Below are 23,007 nucleotides of genomic sequence, written 5' to 3' on the forward strand. Positions count from 1 at the left end.
AGTATTGGCACCCTAACATACCAGCCTTTGAGAATATTTGCTCCGACAAGCCAAAGTTTGTCACAACGATCTTTACAAGTCTATTATTATTATTATTATTATTATTATTGTTATTAAATTCTGAAATAAAAAATAAACAAGAAAGAAAAAAGAAAAACTGACATATAACACAGGGAAAAGCACAAAGAAAACATGTGAAACAGATAAAAATACTTTTTTTTAGAGATAGAAGATTAAAAGATTATCATGTTAAGTATAATCGACACTGTTCTTTGCTTCCGGTTAAATGGTTGACTTAATGGCGTAATGACGTAATGGCGTAATGACGTAACCGTACGTGCTTTGCGTGCTGCGTCATGCGCCGTTGAACAGACACTAGTTCACTTCCGCGTTCTTTGCATAGCAACAGGAGGTAAAAGGAAGATGGCGGCCAGCGGAGACCCCTGGGTTTAGGTAAACAGCGTGTGTAGAATCAGGAAGGAAAGCGCTCCTGAGGAACCACAGGTACCGAGGAGCGGCGCGGTCGTCCTGCGGCGCCATGGCCTCCCACACCGGCCGGCTGCTCCAACAGGCCCTGGCGGTGCTGGACGTGGCGCTGCGGGTCCCCTGTATCTTCATCATCGACGCCATTTGTAACTGTAACTCTGATCCGGCGGATTGCTGGACTGGGACGGCTGGACAACTTTTACTACGGGTGACTGGTGAGAGCGATAACCAGACTCTTATCTACAAATATAAGTGTTTATTGTTGTTACTTCGTGACTAAGAGGCCTAAAGTCAGTGAGGCACAAAGCCCTGGACTCAGTATAAGTGTAGTGACAAAGTCTGATTTATCAACACACTGTAACACCTTCAGACAACATGGACATTTAATCTCCTTAGTGTTGTTTGTAGTTCACTTGTGTAACTGGATGTGATCCGTGTCCTCATCCCTATTATTATTATTATTATTATTATTATTATTATTATTATTATTATTAATTATGATTAGCAGTAGAATTAATATTATTATTATTAGTAGTAGTAGTATTATCCTTATTATTATTATTTGAATGATCTGATCTCAGAGATCACAGTCTACTATCCTTATTCTGTAGGCAGATTTTTTAGGGGAAAGTAGCTATTGTTTTCTAAAAAGTCAGCTGATGGTGTCCTAGGTAGACGTGTCACCACAAAGTAGGATGTTTTGGATAAAGGGCCTAAATCGTGGGTGGCCAATCAGTCAGAGATCAAGAGCCACATATTTTACTGCGTTACCGCAAAGAGCCACATCATACACATGGCCACACATGAACATCACCTTTTTTTCCCCTGCCAAGCAAACTTGACACAAATTGTTTACTCAAATGATCTTGCTCCTACTGGGAAACTTTGAGGTATTTTCATCCTACTTACATGCGCGTTTGACGAAAATAGCATATTGAACTAAGCGAAGCGAACATGCATATTAAAAAGACATAAATGCAAACTTCGTTATGAACGTAAGAGCAGCATGAAACCGGGCAAAGAGCAGCATGCGGCTCGGGAGCCGCAGGTTGGCCACCCCTGGCCTAAATCTGCTCAATAAGATAAGATGTACATATGTGTTGCATTTAGACATGAAAGAAAGTGTGTGAGAGAGAAAGAGAGACCCATGATTTTTAAAACAATTATGTCTTCAAACTTGTTCCTTGTACATAAATATTGTATAGAGTAACCTAGCTAATTAATTTTGTGTGTGTGTGTTTTTCAGGTATTGTGGTGTGCAGTGTGGTGCTGGTGTTATCCCAGAAGTCCCTGTTTAAATTCTACAGCCTCTTCGTGGGCATGCTGCTTGGATCCACAGCCGTTTTGCTGAACTACTATGTGACGTCTCACATGGACACGTACAGAGCGATGTCCAGCTTTGGGGTGCTTCCTCCTACCAGACTTGCGCTGTGGCTGGCCATGGCTGCTCTGCAGCTGCTTTTAGCATCAGGTTACGTGCTGCTGCTTGGAGTAAAGTCTCCGTACTCCACCTTGATGATGCTGGACGTCCTGGTGCCCGTGTCGGGACTTTTCATGGAGCTTCCGATGGACGTGAGGCGGACGTTGGCGCTGATCTCGGGGTCTGTGCTTTGTCTGAACACAGTTGTGTGTCTGTTGGTTCGTTTTAAGAGACTCTACTACTCGTGCCGGTACGTGTACCTGCTGGTGCGGCACATGTACCGCATCTACGGGTTACAGCTGCTTCTGGAGGACACGTGGAAGAGGATTCGTGTGCCGGACGTGCTGCGGGTCTTCTGGCTCACACGTTTAGCTGCACAGGCTGTGGTTCTGGTCTATGCGGTGAGAATTCAGTTTCCGTTAAAGGTCCCATGACGTGATTATGAATTGGATCCTTACTGCATCGATAATCTTGCATTCTTCATGCTATGATTTATATTTTTTGTCGTTTGACACATGCTGCTTTTCAAAAGGAAATGTTTAGAATTTATGTGTAGACAGATGAAGGATTTTCACTATATTTTCTTATAAAAGTTAAAAAAAAAAATCTAATCCTAACATGTACATTTGGATTACATGAACCTTTTTGACTGAATGTTAAAACTAATTCCATGACACATTTCAAATTGGATGTAGTTTGAGCAGGGGAATTAATGTAAAAGGCCGAGCTGCATCCCTGCAACGGGAGGCAATATTACTGCTGGTAATTGGACACATCATAAACCTTTGTGGTGGAGATAAAATTGTATCGTCGTCTCCTTGTGCTAAGTTTCTTTGCTTTTATTATGTGATTCAAATTAACATCTACTGCTAATGTGTGTGCTTAATCCTGCATATTGATTTGCTGTTTCTAGGTGAGGATGGCTCAGGTGGAGGAGAACGGACAGTCCTATGTGACGTGGGATGTGTTCTGGGAGCTGTGCAGTAGCCTGATCATTAGTGGCTGTGACTCGACACTCACGGTGCTGGGCATGAGCGCCGTCATCTCATCTGCGGCACACTACCTTGGCCTGGGCGTCCTGGCCTTCATCGGTTCGACCGAAGATGAGGAAGACCGGCGTCTGGGCTTTGTGGCACCGGTGCTCTTCTTCATCCTCGCTTTGCAGACAGGGTTAAGCAGCCTGGAGCCAGGCCAGCGTCTGGTGCGCCTGAGCAGGAACCTGTGCTTGCTGCTGACCGCCGTGCTGCACTTCGTACACGGCATGACTGAGCCAGTGTTAATGGCACTGAGCGCATCGCACGTGCAGTCTGTGCGGCGACACGCTCCAGCTCTCCTCGTGTCTCTTGTGCTTCTGACCCTGCCGGTGGTATTGAGTGACATGCTGTGGCGGCGCTGCGTGCTCAACACGTGGCTTTTTGCCGTCACTGCCTTCTGCGTGGAGTTGTGCCTGAAGGTTCTGGTGTCGATCACGGTCTACGCACTCTTCATGGTCGACGGGTATTACGGCACGCTCTGGGAGAAACTGGACGATTACGTGTACTATGTGCGCTCGGCCGGAAATGTGGTTGAGTTCATCTTCGGGATCGTCATGTTTGGGAACGGTGCCTACACCATGGTGTTCGAGGCGGGCAGTAAGATCCGTGCATGTATGATGTGCCTGCACGCCTACTTCAACATCTACCTGCAAGCTAAGAGCGGATGGAGGACTTTTGTTAAGCGGCGTGCCGCCGTGCATCGGATCCAGTCTCTGCCTGAGGTCACGGGCACCGAGCTGCTCGGCGTCGAGGACGTCTGTGCAATCTGCTACCAGGAGTTTGTGACGGCTGCCCGTGTCACGCCGTGCCACCATTATTTCCATGCGCTTTGCTTGCGTAAGTGGCTGTACATCCAGGACACCTGCCCCATGTGCCATCAGAAAGTGTACGTCGAGGATGACTCCCACCAGCGCGCACCTGTTTCCAACAACAACGGCCAGGCACCGGCCGCGGACGAGCAGGCGAGGTTTGAAGCAGCGCAAGGAGGCGGGACAGAAGCGAGACAGGCAGCAGGTGCAGAGGCGGAGCCTGACGACGAGCTGCTGGAGGATAATGACAGTATAGAGTATGATGAAGACGAGTGGGGAGCACAGAATGCAGCGAATCCGGTGGGGGAGGACTACATTAATGATGACACAGACTCCAATACAGACTGAAAGAGATTTTAAAACAATGTAAGAAAATATTTCAGGGATTTGCTCTTTTATGAGTGCTTGCGTGCGCTTTTTTTGTATGTCTGTCACTCAAAGGGCTGATTGGAGTTAAAGTGCTGAAATTGTGCGAACATTCCAAAACCTGGGGTGAAAAGTCAGTCTCTCTCCCTCTCCCCTTTTTTCTCTCTCTCTTTCTTTTTTTCTTTTGTGTTTGGGAGCTGATGAAAGGTATAGACGGAGTGTTAGCTGCTCGAGCGGGAGGAATCCTCTCGTCTCCTCTCTGGCTGTCCCGCTTCCTGCGCCGAGAGCTCAGTCGCCGTACTACTTACTGTAATCACACAGATTTACCTCCTAATGGCTACTACTGGTCTTTTGTGTGACCTTTTCATTTTTATGTACGTTGTTGTACATGTCGAAAATAGAGAGAAAAAAACGACGTGGCGCTTTTCCCGTGCAAAAGAAAAGGACCGCAATCCACTGCGTGTTCTCCGAGGAGCGTCTCACTTCACTCTGTGTTAAACTGCACCTTTCAGTCCAGTCGCAGTTGTTGATGGTCTTAATTGTGGCACTTGCTATTGTTTTGCACTCTTTTACCCCGATCTATCATAAATCTCCTAACGCAAGAGAACCTTCGTGTCTGGAGCTATGAGGCCCATTGTAGCTGATAAGTAGCGTAAATTTCTAGAAATAAAAAATCCTTAGATCTTCCCACGCACAACAAATGGCAGCTTCATTTGTATTTCTTACATTTGTTTTTTTTTTTTTTTTTTAGATTGCACTGACTGTGTATTTCCACATCTAAGCTCTTGCATCATCATTCATGGTGCTTTCAGCTTACTAATCCAGTCGTACCTTTAACTGGGGGTGGAGTCCAGTCGTTAGCACGTGAAGGGGGGAAGGAATTATAATATATAAAATATATAATATTTAAGTTTCATGTGTCAGAGATTTGTTAGCGTAATCCCACACACTTGTCATCGTACTTTATGCACAAGTAAATGTTTCAGATCTAAAAGAATTATAACATGCGACGACATTCCAATTTATGTTCATCTGAATTTTATTCGTTTTTTTGTTTGTCTTTTGAGCTCCAACGATGATGTCATTTCCACCAAGGGAACCTACTGAACACACACATTTCAACCCTATTCAAGAGCAGCCTTAATAGTAAAATAACTGATTCCTCCATCGCTTGATTATTAAAATGAAGGATTTGTTACTGCTTTTACAAATCAGCCAATTGATTTCATAGCAAAGTCTTTTAAAGTCAAAGTCTCTTTCGCCAGTTTATAAATGTCTTCTACGGATGGCCGTAGATATGCGAGAGAGATTTGCCGATGCCTTCTAGAACAACGGTATAGGAGAGCAATTCTACACATACAGTAGACACTAGATGACCAAAAGTTTGTGCACCCCTGGCCGTCACATGCATGTGCTTTTTGAAGGCTTTCCTTTAGATATTATAGTGAGGATGTGGGGATTAATGATCATTCAGCTACAAGAGCATCAGGGAGATCAGACATTGATGTTGACGAGATTCCAGTTTCAGTTAATCTCAAACGTGTTGAGTCAGAGTCAGGGCTCAGTGCAGGACACTCGAGATCTTCCACTCCGACCTTCACCTCCTCACCATGTCTTCATGGAGCTCAGTAGATTTGTGTACAGGAACATTGTCATGCTAGAAGTGTTTAAGTTCCTGTCAAGGGAAATTTATAAACCTACAAGACACAACGGAATGCTCTACAATTATGTGCAACGAATTTGGGATTATGGTCAGAGGTGCACAAACTTTTGACTATATACTAATAGCAAACCTCTCCGTTAAAGAAGCTAAACCTTGTATTACGATTTCCTGTCTCTGGCGTGAGCTACACATGTTTTACGATCATTACATCTCAGTATATCAGGCCTTGTTAATAAAATTGGACGCTGGAAACGATGTGTAGGCATGTTTCAAAGATTTTCAGTGCGTGCTTGGAAAAGTATTTGTACCTTGTGACGGTCATCGAACGTAAACTGGAGCTTCTTTACATGTGGTTGCTGTTTATCAACATGGGCATGTGATTTATTGTTATAGGAAAAAAAAAGATTCTAAATCTGGCAGAAACGTATCGCTAATGTGATTTATTTCAACGTTTAAAATTTTGTACATTTAATTTTATAGAATTTCAAACTGAATTGTGATCTTACCTCCTTTTAACGGTTTATTTTATTATTATTGTTTATTATTATTTTGTTCTTAAAGTTAGCCCCACCCCTAACGCAAAGAATTCTGCTCAATGATGTAGAGGAAGTTGTCTTGCAGTTCGTCTCACAAGCAGCAGAGGGCGCTAAATACTTAAAAAATTTCAAGAAGTGTATAAAGTTTTATTTCAAGTAGTTACTCTATAGTTAGATGAGCCTCATAGCTCCAGCTCTGAACTAAAAAAAAAACAAAAAAACAAGTGCACAAAAACAAATGTCGGATTAAAAGCCTTTTTTTTTTTTACTTCAATGTTGTTGGATCTGTTCTGCACTTCTAGAGATTTGGAGTGCGAATGCTGATCTCGGATCAGTTTTTGCCTTCCTAACCATCAGCAGTAAACAATGTACCCTTTTTTTTTACACACACAACTGTATTTCATTAAAAAATTGCCCCCTTTTTTTCTTCCCATACCATGAAGCCTGATGTGGCATAAATCTCCAGCTCTTCTTTAATATCATATAACATGTGATTACAGGGACACTAGCTTTACTCCAGCAGAAACTCTCCCCCTCATTCAGCCCCTGTAATTAGTTCACAATCAAACAGATGTTTAATCATCAGGGGATGTGTACATGAATATACTAAATCTACACCAAATTAGGGAATGATCCTCTAATCTATTTGAAATTTTTATATGCAAAACCTCAAAAATCAACTAACCCTAAGATGAGATCAGCAGTATTGAGCAGCATCTGATCTGAGTTCTGCTCAGCTCTCGGAAGAAAGCAATGAAAGAAGGATTTCCAGGATCTGGAGAGGAATTATTCAGTTGGTGGAATTGTTTAAATTGCTCAGAGGTGTTAATAAATTCTATGTAAAGACGTCTTGCCTCATAAATCCAAAAGAAGCTCCAGCTGAAATACACTTTCACCGTCCTAGTACTAAAAGGTGACTTCATGATTGCATACACAACAACAAACGTGTGTGTGTGTGTGTCAATAGAGAACAAAAGAGGGAAAAATAAAACAGTGTTCAGTAAATGTTAACTGTTACTAACCAGTTTGGTGAGAATGGAGTGTGTTTGTGAGATAATACATAATTAAATAGTCATTTTAATTGAATCCAATTGAATGGATACTTGAGCCAGGGATGAAGCTTCTGTCCTCCATCAAGCTCCTTAAAAACTGTGAGATTTGGCTGAACTCATATGTCTCCTTAACATCAGGAAACACTAAAGGAATCTGTTGTAATGGAGCAGTGACATGATGGAAAATTTGACGCTTAATCCATATGATCTGTAATTGCACTGATTTTCAAGAAGTCAGAGATGTTTTCAGCATCACAAACATCATGATCCAGCACATGTGGATGTTCACTCTGTCTGTCTCTCTCACTCTCTGTCTGTCTCTCACACTCTGCATGTGTCTCACACTCTGTATCTCACACTCTTTCTTACACTGTCTGTCTCTTTTACACTCTGCATGTGTCTCGTACTCTGTCTCACACTCTTTCTCACACTGCCTGTCCCTCTCACACTCTGTCTCTCTCACACTGACTGTCTGTCTCTCTTACACATCCTCTGAAACGGTGGAAGAAGAGTAAACTGAAGCTGATGCACTTTATATCAAATTAGGAGAAAATTAAAAAGCAGCTGAATACAATTGAAAATTGTTCTATTTGTATTTTTAGAGCAAAAAGGGAAAGATGATTTAAAACAGCAATAATAAATACTAAATTATATTAATTATATTATAATTATAATAATAAACTACTAAATTATATTTCAGTCATCATCAATCATATACCTTTTTTATTGTATAATTATGGAAGGAATTGTTGCCTCAATCAGAAAAATGGTCAAAGCGTCTGAATGGCCAGGTAACAACCAGTACAAGCTCTGAACCTCTGAATGACCTCGCTATAAATGCGGCCTTTTAGATACGTTCCTTCTGATAAAATTTCGTAACGTGAATAAGATTAAACTCATCACAGATAGGAGAATATCCAATTCAATTCAAGTTAATTTGTATAGCACTTTTTACAGTAGACATTGTCTCAAAGCAGCTTTACAGAACATAAACATAGAGCAGAAGGTAAACATAAGGAATAAAAAAAGAAATAACGAATAATAAAAGAAAAAGAATTAACAGAATAAAAATTCAAGATTATTATTAGATATATAAAGTTCACAATCTGTATGTATTTACAGTATCCCCGTGTGAGCAAGTCTGAGATGACTCAGGCAGCAGTGGCAAGGAAAAACTCTCTTAAATTGGTAAAGGAAGAAACCTTGAGATGAGCCGGACTCAAGGGGGACCCATCCTCATAGGGGTGACACTGGGGGTGTGATTGTAATATACAGTCAAACAAATGTCATATTGGTGTAAGGATCATGGACTTCAGATCTCCTTAGTATCACAGAGTCTAACTGGAGATGTCTCAGGATTCTTAGAGTCGGCCTCGGCTCAGTGGACGTCCAAAGGCTTCGTCCCACAGAGGATGTTGGGAGCTGGTACAATGTCTGGATGCCTCGGGATGGGTACAAAGAGAGAAGCAGTGGAGAGGGATTAACATATCTGCTGTTCATAAAAATGTGCAGGTCTGATGTACTGGTGCATGATATTATAATTGGGGGCAGGGCTTACCTATTTAAATTGAAAGTGAACCAGCCTACTCTTCAGTGTGCTTTAACTCTCTACATTTGATTATATTGTCTTCTGGTAAAGTAGGTTCCTGTCTTTTGTATACTATCTGCTTAACTCACTTTGTTCTAGAGTAGTGTGATTTGAATTGTGTTATATTCTATACCATTGTTGATTTTATATTGTTGGTCTTTGTTGTTCTCTGCTGATTAATCAGGAGTAGTTTCAGTCTCCCTTAAGGTGTGAATTGGGGGCAGGGCTTACCTATTTAAATTGAAGGTGCGCTTTGTCAGAATCTCTCTCTAACATTAGTGTCTAGTACTGTTTGATATATTCTACCATACCTTAATTCTCACTCTTGTTTGACTACAAATATGTGCATTAAACCCATCTCTGTACTCAAGACCTACTCTTGCAGACGCTCTCATCCACAGAGCAGAGGTCACAATCCCAGTAAACTCATCTACCCTCCTCTGTTGTGTAAGTCTCAAACAGTGGTGGTAGGTGGGCTCTGGAATTGTCAGTCTGCTGTAAAGAAAGATGATTTTATCTCTGCTTTAACTTCCCATTACTCCTTTGATTTTCTTGCTCTACAGAGACCTGGATATCCCCACAGAACACTACTACACCAGCTGCTTTATCCTCTGCCATGGTTTCTCTCACTCACCACGAGAAACAGGCAGGGGTGGTGGTACAGGTTTATTGTTGTCAAAGAAATGGTGCTTTACACCTCTACTCTTCTCTCATTTAACGATCTCTTCTTTTGAATTCCATGCCATTTCAGTTACCTCTCCCATCAACCTTGTTATCATTGTTGTCTACCGCCCTCCTGGTCCCCTAGGAGACTTCCTGGAAGAAATGGACTCACTGCTTAGTGCTTTCCCTTCCGATAGCTCCCCCCGATAGTGCTTGGTGACTTCAACCTCCCCTCTGACAAGCTACATTCTTCTTCCCTCCTGTCTCTTCTCGACTCTTTCTCCCTCACACTCAACAGCTACATCCCTACACACAAAGGAGGCAATGTCCTGGACCTGGTTTTCACCCGTCCTCCAGCTACAGAAGTGACTGCTACCCCACTACACGTCTCTGATCATCACCTGGTATACTTCACCATCACTCTACCTATCCTACCTAAAACTACCTCTCACCCCCTCAACCTTCACTCTGTCTCCCCTTCATTTGTAGCTTCTGGCACTCTTTCTTCCCTTCCTGATACTGAGTCTTTTTCCTCACTACCCTTGGACTCAGCCACAGATACTTTCCTCTCATCTCTTTCCTCAACTATGGACTTCCTCTGCCCTATGTTAACTAAACCCAAGAAAACTTCTTGTTCTGCTCCTTGGCTTTCAGATGTGCTGCACAACAATCGAAGAGAGCTAAGATCATCAGAGAGAAAGTGGAAGAAATCACAACTTGATGCAGATCTTGATTTTTACAGAACACTTCTTGTCAAGTTCTCCTCAGATGTGACTTCTGCCAAGACTTCCTTCTACAAGGAAAAGCTTGAAGCTTCCTCACATGACCCTCGGAAATTCCACATCATCATCTCTTCTCTGCTCAACCCCCCGGCTCCACCTTCTTCATCCTCCCTGACTGCAGAAGACTTTGCTTCTTTCTACCAGGAGAAGATTGAGGAAATCTGCCGGACCTTCACTTCAGCCCCGACTGCACTTACATCTCAGAGTATGCATTCCCCTACACCTTTGTTGTCACATTTCTCAACTGTGGCAGCAGAAGAGATTTTACTAATCATCCAGTCCTGCAATCCTACCACCTGCCCATTGGATCCACTCCCTACCACTATGCTCCAGACCATCTCACAAGACCTTTTGCCCTTCATTTCCACTATCGTCAATAGATCCATAGCATCTGGTCAGGTACCAACTACTTTCAAGAGAGTAAGTGTTATTCCCATCCTAAAGAAACCTGCTCTGGATCCATCAGACATCAGTAACTACAGACCGGTATCACTTCTCTCATTTCTTTCAAAAATTCTTGAACGCATTGTCTATAATCAACTGTCTGTCTATCTCTCACAGAACAACCTCCAAGATCCCAACCAGTCTGGCTTTAAAGCAGCTCACCCTACAGAGACAGCCCTTTTGGATGTCTCTAAGAAGCTACATACTGCTAGATCAGCCAAACTGTCATCCGTCCTTATCCTCCTTGACCTTTCAGCAGCGTTTGATACGGTCAACCACAAGACTCTCTTATCCACCCTCAAGAGTCTTGGGATTTGCGGATCAGCTTGGGTATGGTTTGCCTCCTACCTGGAAGGACGCTCATATCAGGTAACATGGAGGGGAGTGACATCTGCTCCATGCAGACTCTCCACTGGCGTCCCACAGGGCTCAGTACTTGGTCCTCTTCTTTTCTCCCTGTATACTCACTCTCTTGGGGAAGTTATTTCATCACACGGGTTCTCTTAACACTGCTATGCTGATGATACACAACTTATCTTCTCTTTCCCACCCTCAGATGCCACAGCTTCTGACCGGATCTCAGCATGTCTGGCAGAAATTTCATCATGGATGACTGCTCATCAGTTAAAGCTCAATCCTAGCAAAACTGATCTGCTGTTCATCCCAGGTGATTCATCCCCAGGTCATGATCTTGCTATATCCTTGCACAACGATCTGATCTCCCCTTCAGCCACAGCTCACAACCTTGGGGTAACCATGGACAATCAACTGTCCTTTTCCTCTCATGCTGCTAATGACTCGCTCATGTCGGTTTCTTCTCTACAACATTAGAAGGATTCGGCCATTTTTGTCCACACAGACTGCTCAGGTACTTGTTCAGTCTCTTGTCATTTCTAGACTGGATTACTGCAATTCACTGCGGGCAGGTCTACCTATGAACGCAATCTGTCCTCTGCAAATGATCCAAAATGCAGCTGCCCGGCTTGTTTTCAACCTGCCAAAGTTCTCGCATACCACCCCGCTGCTGCAATCCCTCCACTGGCTTCCGGTAGCTGCACGCATCCGATTCAAAACACTGATGCTAGCCTACAAAGCCAAAAATGGACCAGCTTCCTCTTACCTCAAAGCCCTCATCATTCCTTGCACTGCACCCCGCAACCTCCGATCTCCCAGCACTGCTCGACTGGTTCCACCATCTCTCAGGGTAAGAGGCAAGTATATATTACAAGACTCTTCTCTGTTCTGGCACCAAGGTGGTGGAATGAACTTCCCCTAGAGGTCCGGACAGCTGAGTCACTGGCTATTTTCAAGCGGCGGTTGAAGACCTATTTATTCAGGAAACACTTCAACTAGCACTTCTTTCCTTATCTTTTGCATTTAAAAAAAAAAAACGTTGACACTTTTTCATTGTAACTTTGAACAAATGTTTTAAACTCATGGTATCTTAAGTATGTAACCTAGTGAACCAGCATTAATGTATTCAATGTTAGAGATTTAAGCACTTATGTACGTCGATCTGGATAAGGGCATCTGCCAAATGCTGTAAATGTAAATGTAAATATTATAGGATGTATTATGTGAATGCCTGACTAAAGAGATGATTTTTTAGTCTACATTTAAACTGGGATAGTTTAGGAGAATAGGAGAATATCCCAGTGTAGTTAATGCATAATAATAACAACAACTCTGTTGGTGATCTGTACTAAATAATTCCAGATGAGTGTCAAGAAAAGAAACACAACACAGGATGAAAACTAACACAATTTTTATTAAATTGTAAATTCTACAACAAAGTGTATACCATTTATTTTTACTACAACTAAAAAATCAGAATTACATGCGAAAAAAAGCCAAATGAGCAATTAATTAAACACATAATTATTATTTGTTGAACTCAACACCACATGTAATAACACTGCGCTAAAATAGCATAGACCTTTGAACATTTCCAACATTGAATAATCCATTTTGATGTGAAAAAGTTACTGAGCCATTGAGGCTTCGTCAAGACCATCAAGGATCATTATGCTCTAAGAATATGCAAATTGTGATGGTTACATTTACATACTTTAAGCTAATTGTAAATAGTTAGCAAACCAGTGTACTGAAGTAATCTGTATGAACAACAAAACATTTAAAATAACTATTAAGAAAACAATATGTGATGCACAAACCAGGATGAAGCCTGTTATGTCTTGTGTGTTATAGCAACGATAAACATTCAACAACTCAACAATAATCTCTCTCTCTCTCTCTCTCTCTCTCTCTCTCTCTCTCTCTCTCTCTCTCGTTCACCATTCAAGTACCATTCCTGTGTATAGGCTGTTACTATGGAAACGAAAACATTGCTGCAACAAATATCTTTTTTGTACTGAATAATAAATCTTTTAAACGGGTGATCTTAAACGGGTATCTTAAAATAAATCTTAAATCTTAAACAGGTATCTTTTTTCTCTTTTTTTTTCCAGATCTTGCTGTTTTGTTTGGTTTAAATATTAAAACTAGATCATGTTACATGGGAACAAATTATTTAAGATGAAAAATAATGCATTTATACATAACCACTGTGTTCACAGCTAATTATAAGCTTGTCCATGATTGTAGCTTGGTGTGATATATGTTTTTTCTAAAAAGAATATGACACAATTCAGTTCTGACAAATTGAGCAGTCTACCACTTTAATTAATTCAGGATTTAGTTAATAAAGATTTATATATATAATATCTACAATAAACAATTTATCAAGACGACAGATGTGTGAAATTTCTGTCCCTCTGCAGCACATGGTTATAACAGAAAACAAATACATTAATTCCGCAATCGATTGTACTCACAATTCAGAAATTTCCAAATTTAATGTTCCAGTGCTTCTACTTTTTGAAATACATGGGCTGCCCAGAGCAAGAGAAAGTAGGCATGGCTAGTGTCTGAAATTGCTGAATGTCTAAAAAGCTACTGTATTTATTATATTTGAATTAATTCTGCATTATTAAATATTACATATCAGACCTATTCTTTAAAAAAACGCACAGTGGTGTTTATCATGTTGGAAAAAAATGGAAGGAAGGAAATTATTTTAAGAATCAAAAGGTCTACCATGTCGAGTCTGTACTCTGGCTGTAAGGCACTACATAGTTTGTGTTTATGTTGGAGAACTTGGGCGGATGTGTGGACGTCGCCTGATTGTCTGAGTTGAAGAACTGTTTATTTCAGGCCTCCTGGTCGGAAGTAGGGCATTTACAGTTTCTGAGTATGATGGATTGCGAGACTGTGGACAAGTGGCCGATTGGTTTTTGGTGCTTACTCTCAGGCATATTCTAATGCTTCGTCTTCTGTGAATCCACTTTGTGCAGTTTCTTGAATACGCTGTATTTCTTCAGGTTTGGCGGCTGGAAGAATGGCAAGCAACTCACTCTCAATCTTTTCCAGCCTTAAATTAGTCTTCTTTTCAAACTCATTCTTATTTTTGAGCACAAGGATTAAGATGGCTTTCTGAGCCATGTCACAGGAATCCTGTAACTGGGTTCGCGTTTGCAGGAACTCTGGACTTTCTCTATCCATGGACAAAAGTGTTCCCAGACAACTGACGCTGTCCATGAGGTATTTTTTGGACACCTCAATATAGGTGCTTGAGATCATGTGGACCAGGCTGGAGATGTTGGTGGCCTGAAAGGCTTGATTGTAAAGCAGGTCTTTGCTGAAGAGCTTCTCGTTGTAGGAAAGTGCTTGAGTCTTTTCAGATGTGGCGGTAAAGTCTTTGAGACTTGTGTGCAGGCTGATTTTCACAATATTGGACACCATCTGAAAAAAGTGCACCAGCTTCTCCCAGTGTTGTTTCACTTTTCCCATTGCATCCAGGCCTTTGACCAACATTTGAATGGTGGTGTTGAAGTCTATCTCTTTGACTTCACAGTTTCTCATGGTGATCAGGATTTCAGTAAGCTCCTTTTGGTTCTTCTCCATGTTCTCCACACTCCTGTCATAGAGCTCTCTGGTCTTGTCCATTTGCACTCGGGTCATTTCTATGCGGAACCTTGCATTCTTCGATGCCTTTTGTGAAGCGGTCATTCTCTCCATTTTACTTTGTTCCTTAAACATCATCGGTGGTTTGGGAGTCAATGAAGGTGACTTTGTCACGTCTTTGCTTTTGCTGTCAAACCTGCAAGCCGCCAGGGTCAATTCTCGAATTCTTTTTATCAGCGAGGCAGTTGTGGCTTTGTCACAATTCCCAGCTGGTGCATATTTTGCAAGTTCTTGACAGATCTCCATGCCCTCTTCACATAAATATTGGGCATTATCCTTTGGTATACAGTTTGGGATTTTTTCCAAATTGCTCAGAATTCTTTTGAACTGACTTGCCGGGAAATCTGATAGTATAGCATTGCTTCTTTGATCATACAAACCATCCCAGTTGATCTTGTCCTCCTCCACAAATTGCTCAATAATTTCTGCACATTTCTGGATTTCCACAGACTTGCTATAGATGTTAATTTCATCCACAGGATCAACAGCAGTGTTTTCACTCCTGATTTGGTGCACTGTGTCAGCAATTGTTGTTGTAGCTTTACACACTTTCGACACTGGTTGAGTCACTAGAGCTGAGAGTCCATGAAATATACTTGATATGCCATCAGTCACAGCTCCAACTAAATCCATAGCCATCATTTCCCATCCACCGGGAAGGTTCTTCATTGCTGCTTTGTAACTTTGTTTTGCTTCCTTAAGTTCTTCCTCTAATGCCTTGACCCCTTTCTGTGAGCGTTTCACCGCTTCATTTGATGTCTCCTGTCTTAATTTACTCTCCTCTAGTTTCTTCCTGACTCCATCTAACTCTTCTCCATAAATGTTCTTAGCGTTTAGACACACTTCCAGCAGTTCTTGGATAATATTGATGACATCAACAAAACGCTGTTCTGTTGCATTGGCCAGCTCAAGACACTGGTCTGCAATGACATGGATTTTCTCCAGCTGGTCAGGTAGATGAGCTTGAACAACATCATTGCTGCCTTGTAACAGAATCTTAACCACATTTTGCATGTAATTTGGAACAGTTATTGTGTGGAGTCTAATCTGATCCATATTCTTATGGGCCTCATTGAACGCCCTCCAGCCAGAGTTACACACTTGCATGAGGCAGGCACAAAATGAGTCTGGATATCTGATGTACTTGTAGCCATTTTGGGGTGGATTTTTGTTGATGGAGAAATCGTTGTTGGAAGATAAACAGGCCAGTTCTGCCATGATGGCGATGGAGAGTGGTACAGGAGTTAGGTACTCCTCCCAGTTGACATAGGGTTGCATTATAAGCTGAGTTTGCTTTCTCATCTCTTCGGCTGTGTTGAGGCTTTGGTTTATCTTTGCAATTTGCGAATCCATGGTCTCTTTATTTCTGCCAAAGAGAATAGAAGATTTGGCTTAGTGCGATGGCTGACAAATTAAAGAATAAAAAGTGCAGAGGTAAAGTGTTGTGCCAGAACAGCTCCAACTCTTCCTGGACCAGATCTAGACCCTCTAATTTTAACTATGTATTTTTTTTTTAAATAAGCGTGGGAGTTCGTCATTTCAAACATATATAGAAGAAACATGTAGCAATGTTCCTCCATGGTGCTACATAAAACTCAGTTACATAAAATAACACAAAACAAAGTGCATTATGGGGTAGTAAATATAGTGTAAAGCATATGTGTTACATATAGTGTAAAAAAATATGTGTGTAAAGCAGACAGTAAAACATAATAAAATACAAAAATTTAGTCAGTAAAGTAAAGTGCAACAGTAAAAAACTATGGAGTAATGCATGAAGAACAGCTAACATAGAAGTAAGTGGTGATTCTTTTCAGCTGCTTCAGACAAAACCCCTGGCCTCAAACACAGCAGTGAGTTGTTACATTAACAGAGAATTAATCAAGCTCGACTGTTGCCAAGCAGGTCATGATTTACATCAGCAGAGGAACAGAAACATCGCAATGTGTAGTTATGGAACATGAATAATATTGAATTCCTTTTTACACACACACATTCTCTCTCTCTCTCTCTCTCTCTCTCTCTCTCTCTCTCTCTCTCTCTCTCTCTCTCTCTCTCATACACACACACACACGCACACACACGCACACACACACACACACACACAGATACCCTGACCTTTGCATAACCTCCTCTCCCTAGCATATCTGCTCCGCCTTGTATGAAAGAAGTTATGAAAAACATGATTCTGCTCTGGGAGGTTTCCTGCTTCCTGATAACAGTCAAGGTACCTTCTGCTGATACTAGCATTAAGCTCCACACACACACATTATGTCCTTCCTCTATATATTCATGTTTGACACAATAAACTTTGGAACTTCTCTTTGAAAGACTGACTTGTGTGTGTTTCATTGAGACTTCCCCAAGGCCTTGTGGAGAACAGAAACCGAGCAGAGGGAAGAGAGGTTGAATTTTGTTATCCTGCCCAGGCGACAGATGAAAGAGGCTTAACCTGTCCATGCGACAGATGAGAATTCCTTACATTAACTTTGCTCAGTATTTCTACTCAGCAGTTGTAGTAGAAGCATGTTCTATGGTAATAAATCAACACTTTAATCAACACTTGAGGTCAAACAGGTGAGATATCTTTAAAAGTGTGATCTAAATGCTAAGCTTAAGAGAAATATTCTTTAGAAATAAAAGAGAAAACAACTGTTGCTTTACCTCGATATCCTGACAGCTTACGCACAGTGTGAAGTTCAAGTGAGCTTCTTTAACAGCTCTGTAATCTTCAACGGAGATGTATTTATACCCCGAAGCCTCCTCCTTTTGGAATTTTTACCACCCCCACAAAAATCCCCCACCATGTAAGCTGCACCGCTGAAGTTTAATGTTAAACACCTTCGATACAGCCGTCTGTGAACCCGAGGAATAGAAACAGGGAAAGAGGTGAAATTTTTGTGTTTAATGGAATGTCTGGTGTGTTGTGTTCTGTATAAAATGTATGTAAATCTATATTTAAGCACAGAATGATATTCGCTTTAACTCAGCTTATGTGATAATACTAATTTAAGAACTGCGCAATAACAAAGATGCTAAACAGGTATTTTAAGCAACAAGGACAAAGGTAGAGTGTGGTACTTATTTTATTATTGTTTTTCACTTTAATATTTAGTTTGCAATTTTACAATAAATGTAGAAACTTCTCCTACCTTCTCTCTTTCTTTTTTTACACAAAAAGAAAATCTTGCTATATTATAGAGACTTTGTGTGTGTATACAGCATTATATAGATTTGGTAGTAATGTATATTGTTTTTAATAAAAAAAACAATTATTCAAAAATGTTAATATAATCACTTTCGATAAATCTCTTCTTTCAGTGTCAGCATATGGAACATGTGGAAGTTTCTTCTATCAGCGTTCGACTGGATCTACCATCTCTTATGGCAAAAGGTTGGTTCATCGAGACTCTTCTCTGTTTTGGTGTGGAAGTGGTGGAATAAACTTCCCCAACATGTCATAACAGCCAAGACCTACCTCTTTCTGAAGTACTTAAACTAGAGCTTACTTATTTATATATAAATTTCCTCCCAACAGTGTTTTTAGACTGATGGGTTCCTCAGTCTGTGTCCTAGTCAAGCAGAACTGATGTATTAATTGTTTAAGTCTTCAAAGCAATTTTGTACGTCTGTAATGAGTCCGTCTGTGTTTTCCTTTTTGTCTATCTGCTGCCTTGCCCTGTTAATTGTTTGCTCCGCCCACTCATTTCTTACCATGGACACTAATTGCATTCCATCTCTTCCCCAGGTGTTTTGTCTTTGTCTCTGATTGTCTCTGCTTTGTGATTGGTTCCTGTTTACTATTACTCTGTCTGTTCACTTCCCTGGTGTTAGTCGTTGTTGGTATGTGGTGTTTTCCTGTCCATGTTCTTGTTTCCTGTTCTGCCCCATGTTCTGCCTTGTGTTGCCTGCCTGTTCATCTGTGTTTTGTTCATTAAAACTGAAAACTGCATTTGGATCCTCACTCGCTTTTGTCTCGCCGTGTCACATCGTGACAACGTCACTCTGGATAACTGCGTCTGCCAAATGCTGTAACTTAAATGTTTCAGGGAAAGCAAGGTATCTTGTGATGCTTATTACGATAGTCTCTAATGGCCTTTTCAGAAGGATATCAAGTAACAAATTTATTGTACTTTCTGTTTCTAATATTAGGTTAACATGAACCAGACCTGTTCATATGAGTAAGTGGAGCACCAATTTCCACATGACTGTATGAAATAGAAAGGACTTGTCCTGATATATTACAAGATAACATTGCCTCTTTGATTTGTTTGTCTTTACAGAGTTGTGAAGAACTCAGCCCAGGCTGTTGTCACGCCACTGAAAAGTTGCCTCAGCTCTCTCGACAGGGTTTATGAAGCTCTTGAGGCTGCAGACATCAATCCCATTACTGGGCACTGCTCCAACCATGAGTACATCAGGCAGCAGATAATGCTGGCCTGGCAAAGTTTGCAGCTTTCTGATCAGGCAGCCACGGCATGTCTGAGGCATCTGGATAAGAGGTTGGAGACTCTTACACGGGACAAGGGACTACTTGAATGGCAGAAGGATGCTACAAAGTGCACTTTGGACAACTTGAGAACAGAGCAGGCATCGAATGAAAAATTGCTCCACGAATGTCTGGGAGCTTTGGAGCAGGCCGAGGAACACCTGAGTTCAACAAAAGAGACGGTACAGAGGCAAGAAAGAAGGGCACAAACTGCTTCAACGGTTGCAGGTGTAGGGCTAGGACTGACCGTTATACCATTTGTTGGATGGGTTGTTGGTAAGTTTTCAAGGATTAAGAAAACACACAGCACCCACTGGTGAATAACATTTTACCTTTTAATAACTAAAAACATCATTTAAGTCTGCAACCATTAAGTGTGACCAATATGCAAAATAGGAGAAACCAGGAAGGGGTCAAAAACCTTGACACCTTAGAATAAGGTTTAATCTGCAAGTCTGAGGTTTTTTTAATTGTAAAGACTATAGTAAAATAATGAATGATGGTGTGATATGAAGTTGACTCCAATGTTGACTATTTTCCAATTTCAATGCATATAATCCAGTGTGGCTAATTCCAGTTCTACCCCAACAATATACCTACATTAATATTTTTATCTATTCAAGAGAATACCCCCCCCCCCCCAACTGCTCCCCAGGTGCCGCAGCATAAATGGCTGCCCACTGCTCCGGGTGTGTGTTCACGGTGTGTGTGTGTGTGCACTTTGGATGAGAACGAATTCTGAGTATGGGTCACCATACTTAGCCGTATGTCACGTCACTTTTCCACAGACCAAAGACAAATTATCCAAAACACTCTTAAGTGAAGAGCCTTATAATTCCAATGATCTGTATTTGTCTTATTGCCTCTGGATTATAGAATCTACCGACTGGCTGAGTATATGCATTTTCTCTACAGGTCCCGCGTTGGTCATTGGCAGTATAATAGAATGGAAGGAAGCATCAGAGGCCATAAAAATAGCTGAAGAAGAGTTGCAAAAGTTTAAGAACCAAGTGAACACTTACAGAAGCAAAGTGCATGACCACAAGTACCAGATTGTCCAGACAGATCTTAACATTGATGAGATGGATCAGAAGCTGACCGAGATCTGTAACAATATCTACATGTTGAAAAAGCAGAGATGGAGTTTGGCTGAGTTGCAACTGAAGATGAGGCGTGCCATTCACGTCCTGAGTGTCTTTAGTGGCCAGGTCAACGTGTTGGAGCTACACACTCGCAGATTTATCCTTCGCGAGTCTGTGCTGCAGGTGATAGACGAGGTAATGAAGTCGGCAGGAGAAATCACAGGGAATGAGCTGCTCTGTAACACGGAAGTCTCGAGACTCGTCAGGAAGATGAAGCAGACCGACCAACACCTGAAAGCTATCTGCGCTTCACGAAATAATGCTACAGACGATAGCGCCATGCTGAACTACATATAACCTCGTTTTACCTTATCTACATGTCAAAATATCACTAATAACCATTTAATACTATTCAGTTCTTCCAGGATTCTTGAGGGTTTTTTGTGATTGTTGCAACCAAACATGGTATTTTTCAAAATGTATACTTTTTATTTTCTTTTGCCAAAATCACAAGCACAGGATTCTTCTTTTAAATTCTGTCCACATATGTAACGATTTTCTAAGAGAGCTGTACTTATCTTTGAGTTGCTTGAAATAAGGGAGAACCTAAAATTGATAAAAACACCACGAATACATAAAAACATGGTGATGTACATTTATTTATAATGCAGTATGAAGGTGGCTGTTTTGTGTTTGCTAAAGTTTTTTGGCTATCCTTAGGAGAATAGTGCATGAAAATATTATATAATACAATGATTTCTGTAATCAATAAAAATGTCATGGAGTTTAAACAGTTTTTTTTTTTTTTTTTTTTATAAGAATATTGTGCATATAAGAAATGACACTTATCCCTTTAATTCTTAACCCAAACCCCCCTATAGCAGTGTATGGTATATATTCCTCACTTTAGACATACATGCTTCATCATTTATATTTCAAATTTAAATTGTGTTTTTTTTTTTGTTTTTTTTATTAAAGAAAAATGTCATTCACCAACTGGTGCTGTGTAACAAAGCACAACTGCCCCTTTAATTACTCAATTAACTAATTAACTCGATATCTGACTAAACATCCAGACTGCCAGACCTGTTGAATGATATATAAAGCATAATATGAAATACGCTTAAAAAAGTCTCAACAAGCAGCTCAGTTTTATGTTGTGATAAAAAAAAAAATAAATAAATAATGCAGGGTAAGTTAGAGGATGGACAGGATTAAGAATGAGCACATCGTAGGGACATCTTAGGCTGTCTGGTTTGTACTCCTCTGTACATGTCCAAACCAGACCACCTGAGCTGTCCCTCTGATGTGCTCGTTCCTAATTCTGTCCAGATGGGAGATGATTATATTGGCAGAAGGATGTTGGAGATGGAGCTGCCAGGTAAGAGGTCAAGAGGAAGGGCAAAGAGGATGTGCTAAATGAGGACATGAAGGTAATTGGTGTGAGAGTAGAGGATGATGAGGATAGAGTTAGGTGGAAACAGCTGATTCACTGTGGCGACTCCTAACGGGAAAAGACCAAAGTAGAAGCAGAAGATGTGAGAGATGTTATCTCTACATATAGAAAACATGGAACAGTGATTAAAATGTCACCAATTCAATCCAATTAAATTAAACTGATCATTTATATTCTGAATTTATATATTTCTGTAAAACCTGCTATCGGCCAAAAATGTTATACAAAAAATGTAAATGAATTCAGTTTTATGAGTGTAAGAACTATAATAAATATAATATTAAGAAGAGGAAGAAGAAGAAGAAGAAGAAGAAGAAGAAGAAGAGAACATGTGTTGGATTCCACTTCATGAAAATGTGGGACATTCTAAGAGAAGATGCCAACTCCATGTGGTCTGGACAAAAACCTCCTCATCAATACACAATTGACCCAAATGAGGATGAGGTTCCCTTTTGAGTTTTTTCCTATTCCATCTAAGGGAGTTTGTCCTCACCACGGTAACCTCAGTCACATCAGACTTGTTCATTAGGGATAAATACAAACATTTAAATATAAGTATAATATTAATCCTGAACTTTTTGTACTATATTCCTTATGTTCTGTAAAGCTGCTTTGAGACAACATTTATTGTTAACATCAACATCTGCTCTTTCAGCTAACATGAAACTGAAAGACTGAAGTATTGGAAAGTACCAGATCCTGAAATAGTTCCTGTAATGATCCAGTAGCTTGTTTATCACTCCGAACAACTGCACCAATGTTTCCTTTCTGAACTGGTTCAGAAATATTGTTGTCCTAAGGAAAGTCTGGATGTAGTCTGACTAACTGCTTTCCAAAAAACAAGTGATACCTTGGTCTAACAGAAAGAAAACATACAAGAAAACATTCTCTCGAAAGAATCTCAAACAATATGTTTTATTTATTTTGTCTGAATATGATCACAATCTCTAATGTCACCCAAATGAGGATGAGGTTCTTCTTGCTGTCGTCACCTCAGTCTTAATCATTAAGGATCAATAGAAATATAAATTTAAATATAAGTCTAATCTTAATCCTTGAAATTTTGGTTCTATATTTCTTATAATATGTAAAGCTGCTTTGAGACAATGTCCAT

At 40.6% G+C, this 23,007-nt stretch overlaps 3 protein-coding genes across 7 annotated transcripts; 2 read left to right on the forward strand and 1 right to left on the reverse strand.

Moving 5' to 3' along the window:
• The first annotated feature begins 358 nt into the window (after positions 1-358).
• Positions 359-7,160, forward strand: rnf139 (ring finger protein 139). Its single transcript, XM_027163439.2, has 3 exons — positions 359-701; positions 1,733-2,307; positions 2,820-7,160. Exons 1-3 carry the CDS (start codon positions 539-541, stop codon positions 4,095-4,097), a joined length of 2,016 nt encoding a protein of 671 aa, XP_027019240.1. The 5' UTR covers positions 359-538; the 3' UTR covers positions 4,098-7,160.
• A 5,431-nt stretch (positions 7,161-12,591) lies between these two features.
• LOC113653693 lies at positions 12,592-17,667 on the reverse strand. Of its 3 annotated transcripts, XM_027163438.2 has the most exons (3): positions 17,531-17,667; positions 17,204-17,318; positions 12,592-16,232 (listed from the first exon to the last, which is right to left on the reverse strand). In XM_027163438.2, exon 3 carries the CDS (start codon positions 16,217-16,219, stop codon positions 14,150-14,152), a length of 2,070 nt encoding a protein of 689 aa, XP_027019239.1. In that variant the 5' UTR covers positions 16,220-16,232; positions 17,204-17,318; positions 17,531-17,667; the 3' UTR covers positions 12,592-14,149. The 3 variants fall into 3 exon arrangements, with proteins under 3 accessions (XP_027019239.1, XP_027019238.1, XP_047675702.1); XM_027163437.2 differs by lacking the exon at positions 17,204-17,318 and having other exon boundaries at positions 17,531-17,665; XM_047819746.1 differs by lacking the exon at positions 17,531-17,667 and having other exon boundaries at positions 17,204-17,337.
• Positions 17,668-17,686: 19 nt separating this feature from the next.
• LOC113653695 lies at positions 17,687-21,228 on the forward strand. 3 transcript variants are annotated; one of them, XM_027163442.2, is made up of 6 exons: positions 17,687-17,755; positions 18,188-18,260; positions 18,615-18,925; positions 19,019-19,047; positions 19,150-19,631; positions 20,271-21,228. In XM_027163442.2, the coding sequence occupies exons 4-6, from the start codon at positions 19,025-19,027 to the stop codon at positions 20,792-20,794; spliced, it is 1,029 nt and encodes a 342-aa protein (XP_027019243.1). In that variant the 5' UTR covers positions 17,687-17,755; positions 18,188-18,260; positions 18,615-18,925; positions 19,019-19,024; the 3' UTR covers positions 20,795-21,228. The 3 variants fall into 3 exon arrangements, with proteins under 3 accessions (XP_027019243.1, XP_027019242.1, XP_047675703.1); XM_047819747.1 differs by having other exon boundaries at positions 17,707-17,755; positions 18,916-18,925; XM_027163441.2 differs by lacking the exon at positions 18,615-18,925.
• The last annotated feature ends 1,779 nt before the right edge of the window (positions 21,229-23,007 follow it).

Source organism: Tachysurus fulvidraco, chromosome 10, assembly GCF_022655615.1.
Source record: "Tachysurus fulvidraco isolate hzauxx_2018 chromosome 10, HZAU_PFXX_2.0, whole genome shotgun sequence".
NCBI classification, from domain to species: Eukaryota; Metazoa; Chordata; class Actinopteri; order Siluriformes; family Bagridae; genus Tachysurus; species Tachysurus fulvidraco.

What these genes read in the sequence shown, in the direction of transcription:
- LOC113653695 (XM_027163441.2), top strand. Translation starts at nt 18,204, where the DNA reads ATGTGGAAGTTTCTTCTATCAGCGTTCGACTGGATCTACCATCTCTTA. An exon ending in AACCAGACCTGTTCATATGA is followed by an intron (nt 19,048 to 19,149) that starts GTAAGTGGAGCA and finishes TTGTCTTTACAG; the next exon opens with AGTTGTGAAGAACTCAGCCC. An exon ending in ATTTGTTGGATGGGTTGTTG is followed by an intron (nt 19,632 to 20,270) that starts GTAAGTTTTCAA and finishes TTTTCTCTACAG; the next exon opens with GTCCCGCGTTGGTCATTGGC.
- LOC113653693 (XM_027163438.2), bottom strand. Translation starts at nt 16,219, where the DNA reads ATGGATTCGCAAATTGCAAAGATAAACCAAAGCCTCAACACAGCCGAA.
- rnf139 (XM_027163439.2), top strand. Translation starts at nt 539, where the DNA reads ATGGCCTCCCACACCGGCCGGCTGCTCCAACAGGCCCTGGCGGTGCTG. An exon ending in ACTTTTACTACGGGTGACTG is followed by an intron (nt 702 to 1,732) that starts GTGAGAGCGATA and finishes TGTGTTTTTCAG; the next exon opens with GTATTGTGGTGTGCAGTGTG. An exon ending in CTGTGGTTCTGGTCTATGCG is followed by an intron (nt 2,308 to 2,819) that starts GTGAGAATTCAG and finishes TGCTGTTTCTAG; the next exon opens with GTGAGGATGGCTCAGGTGGA.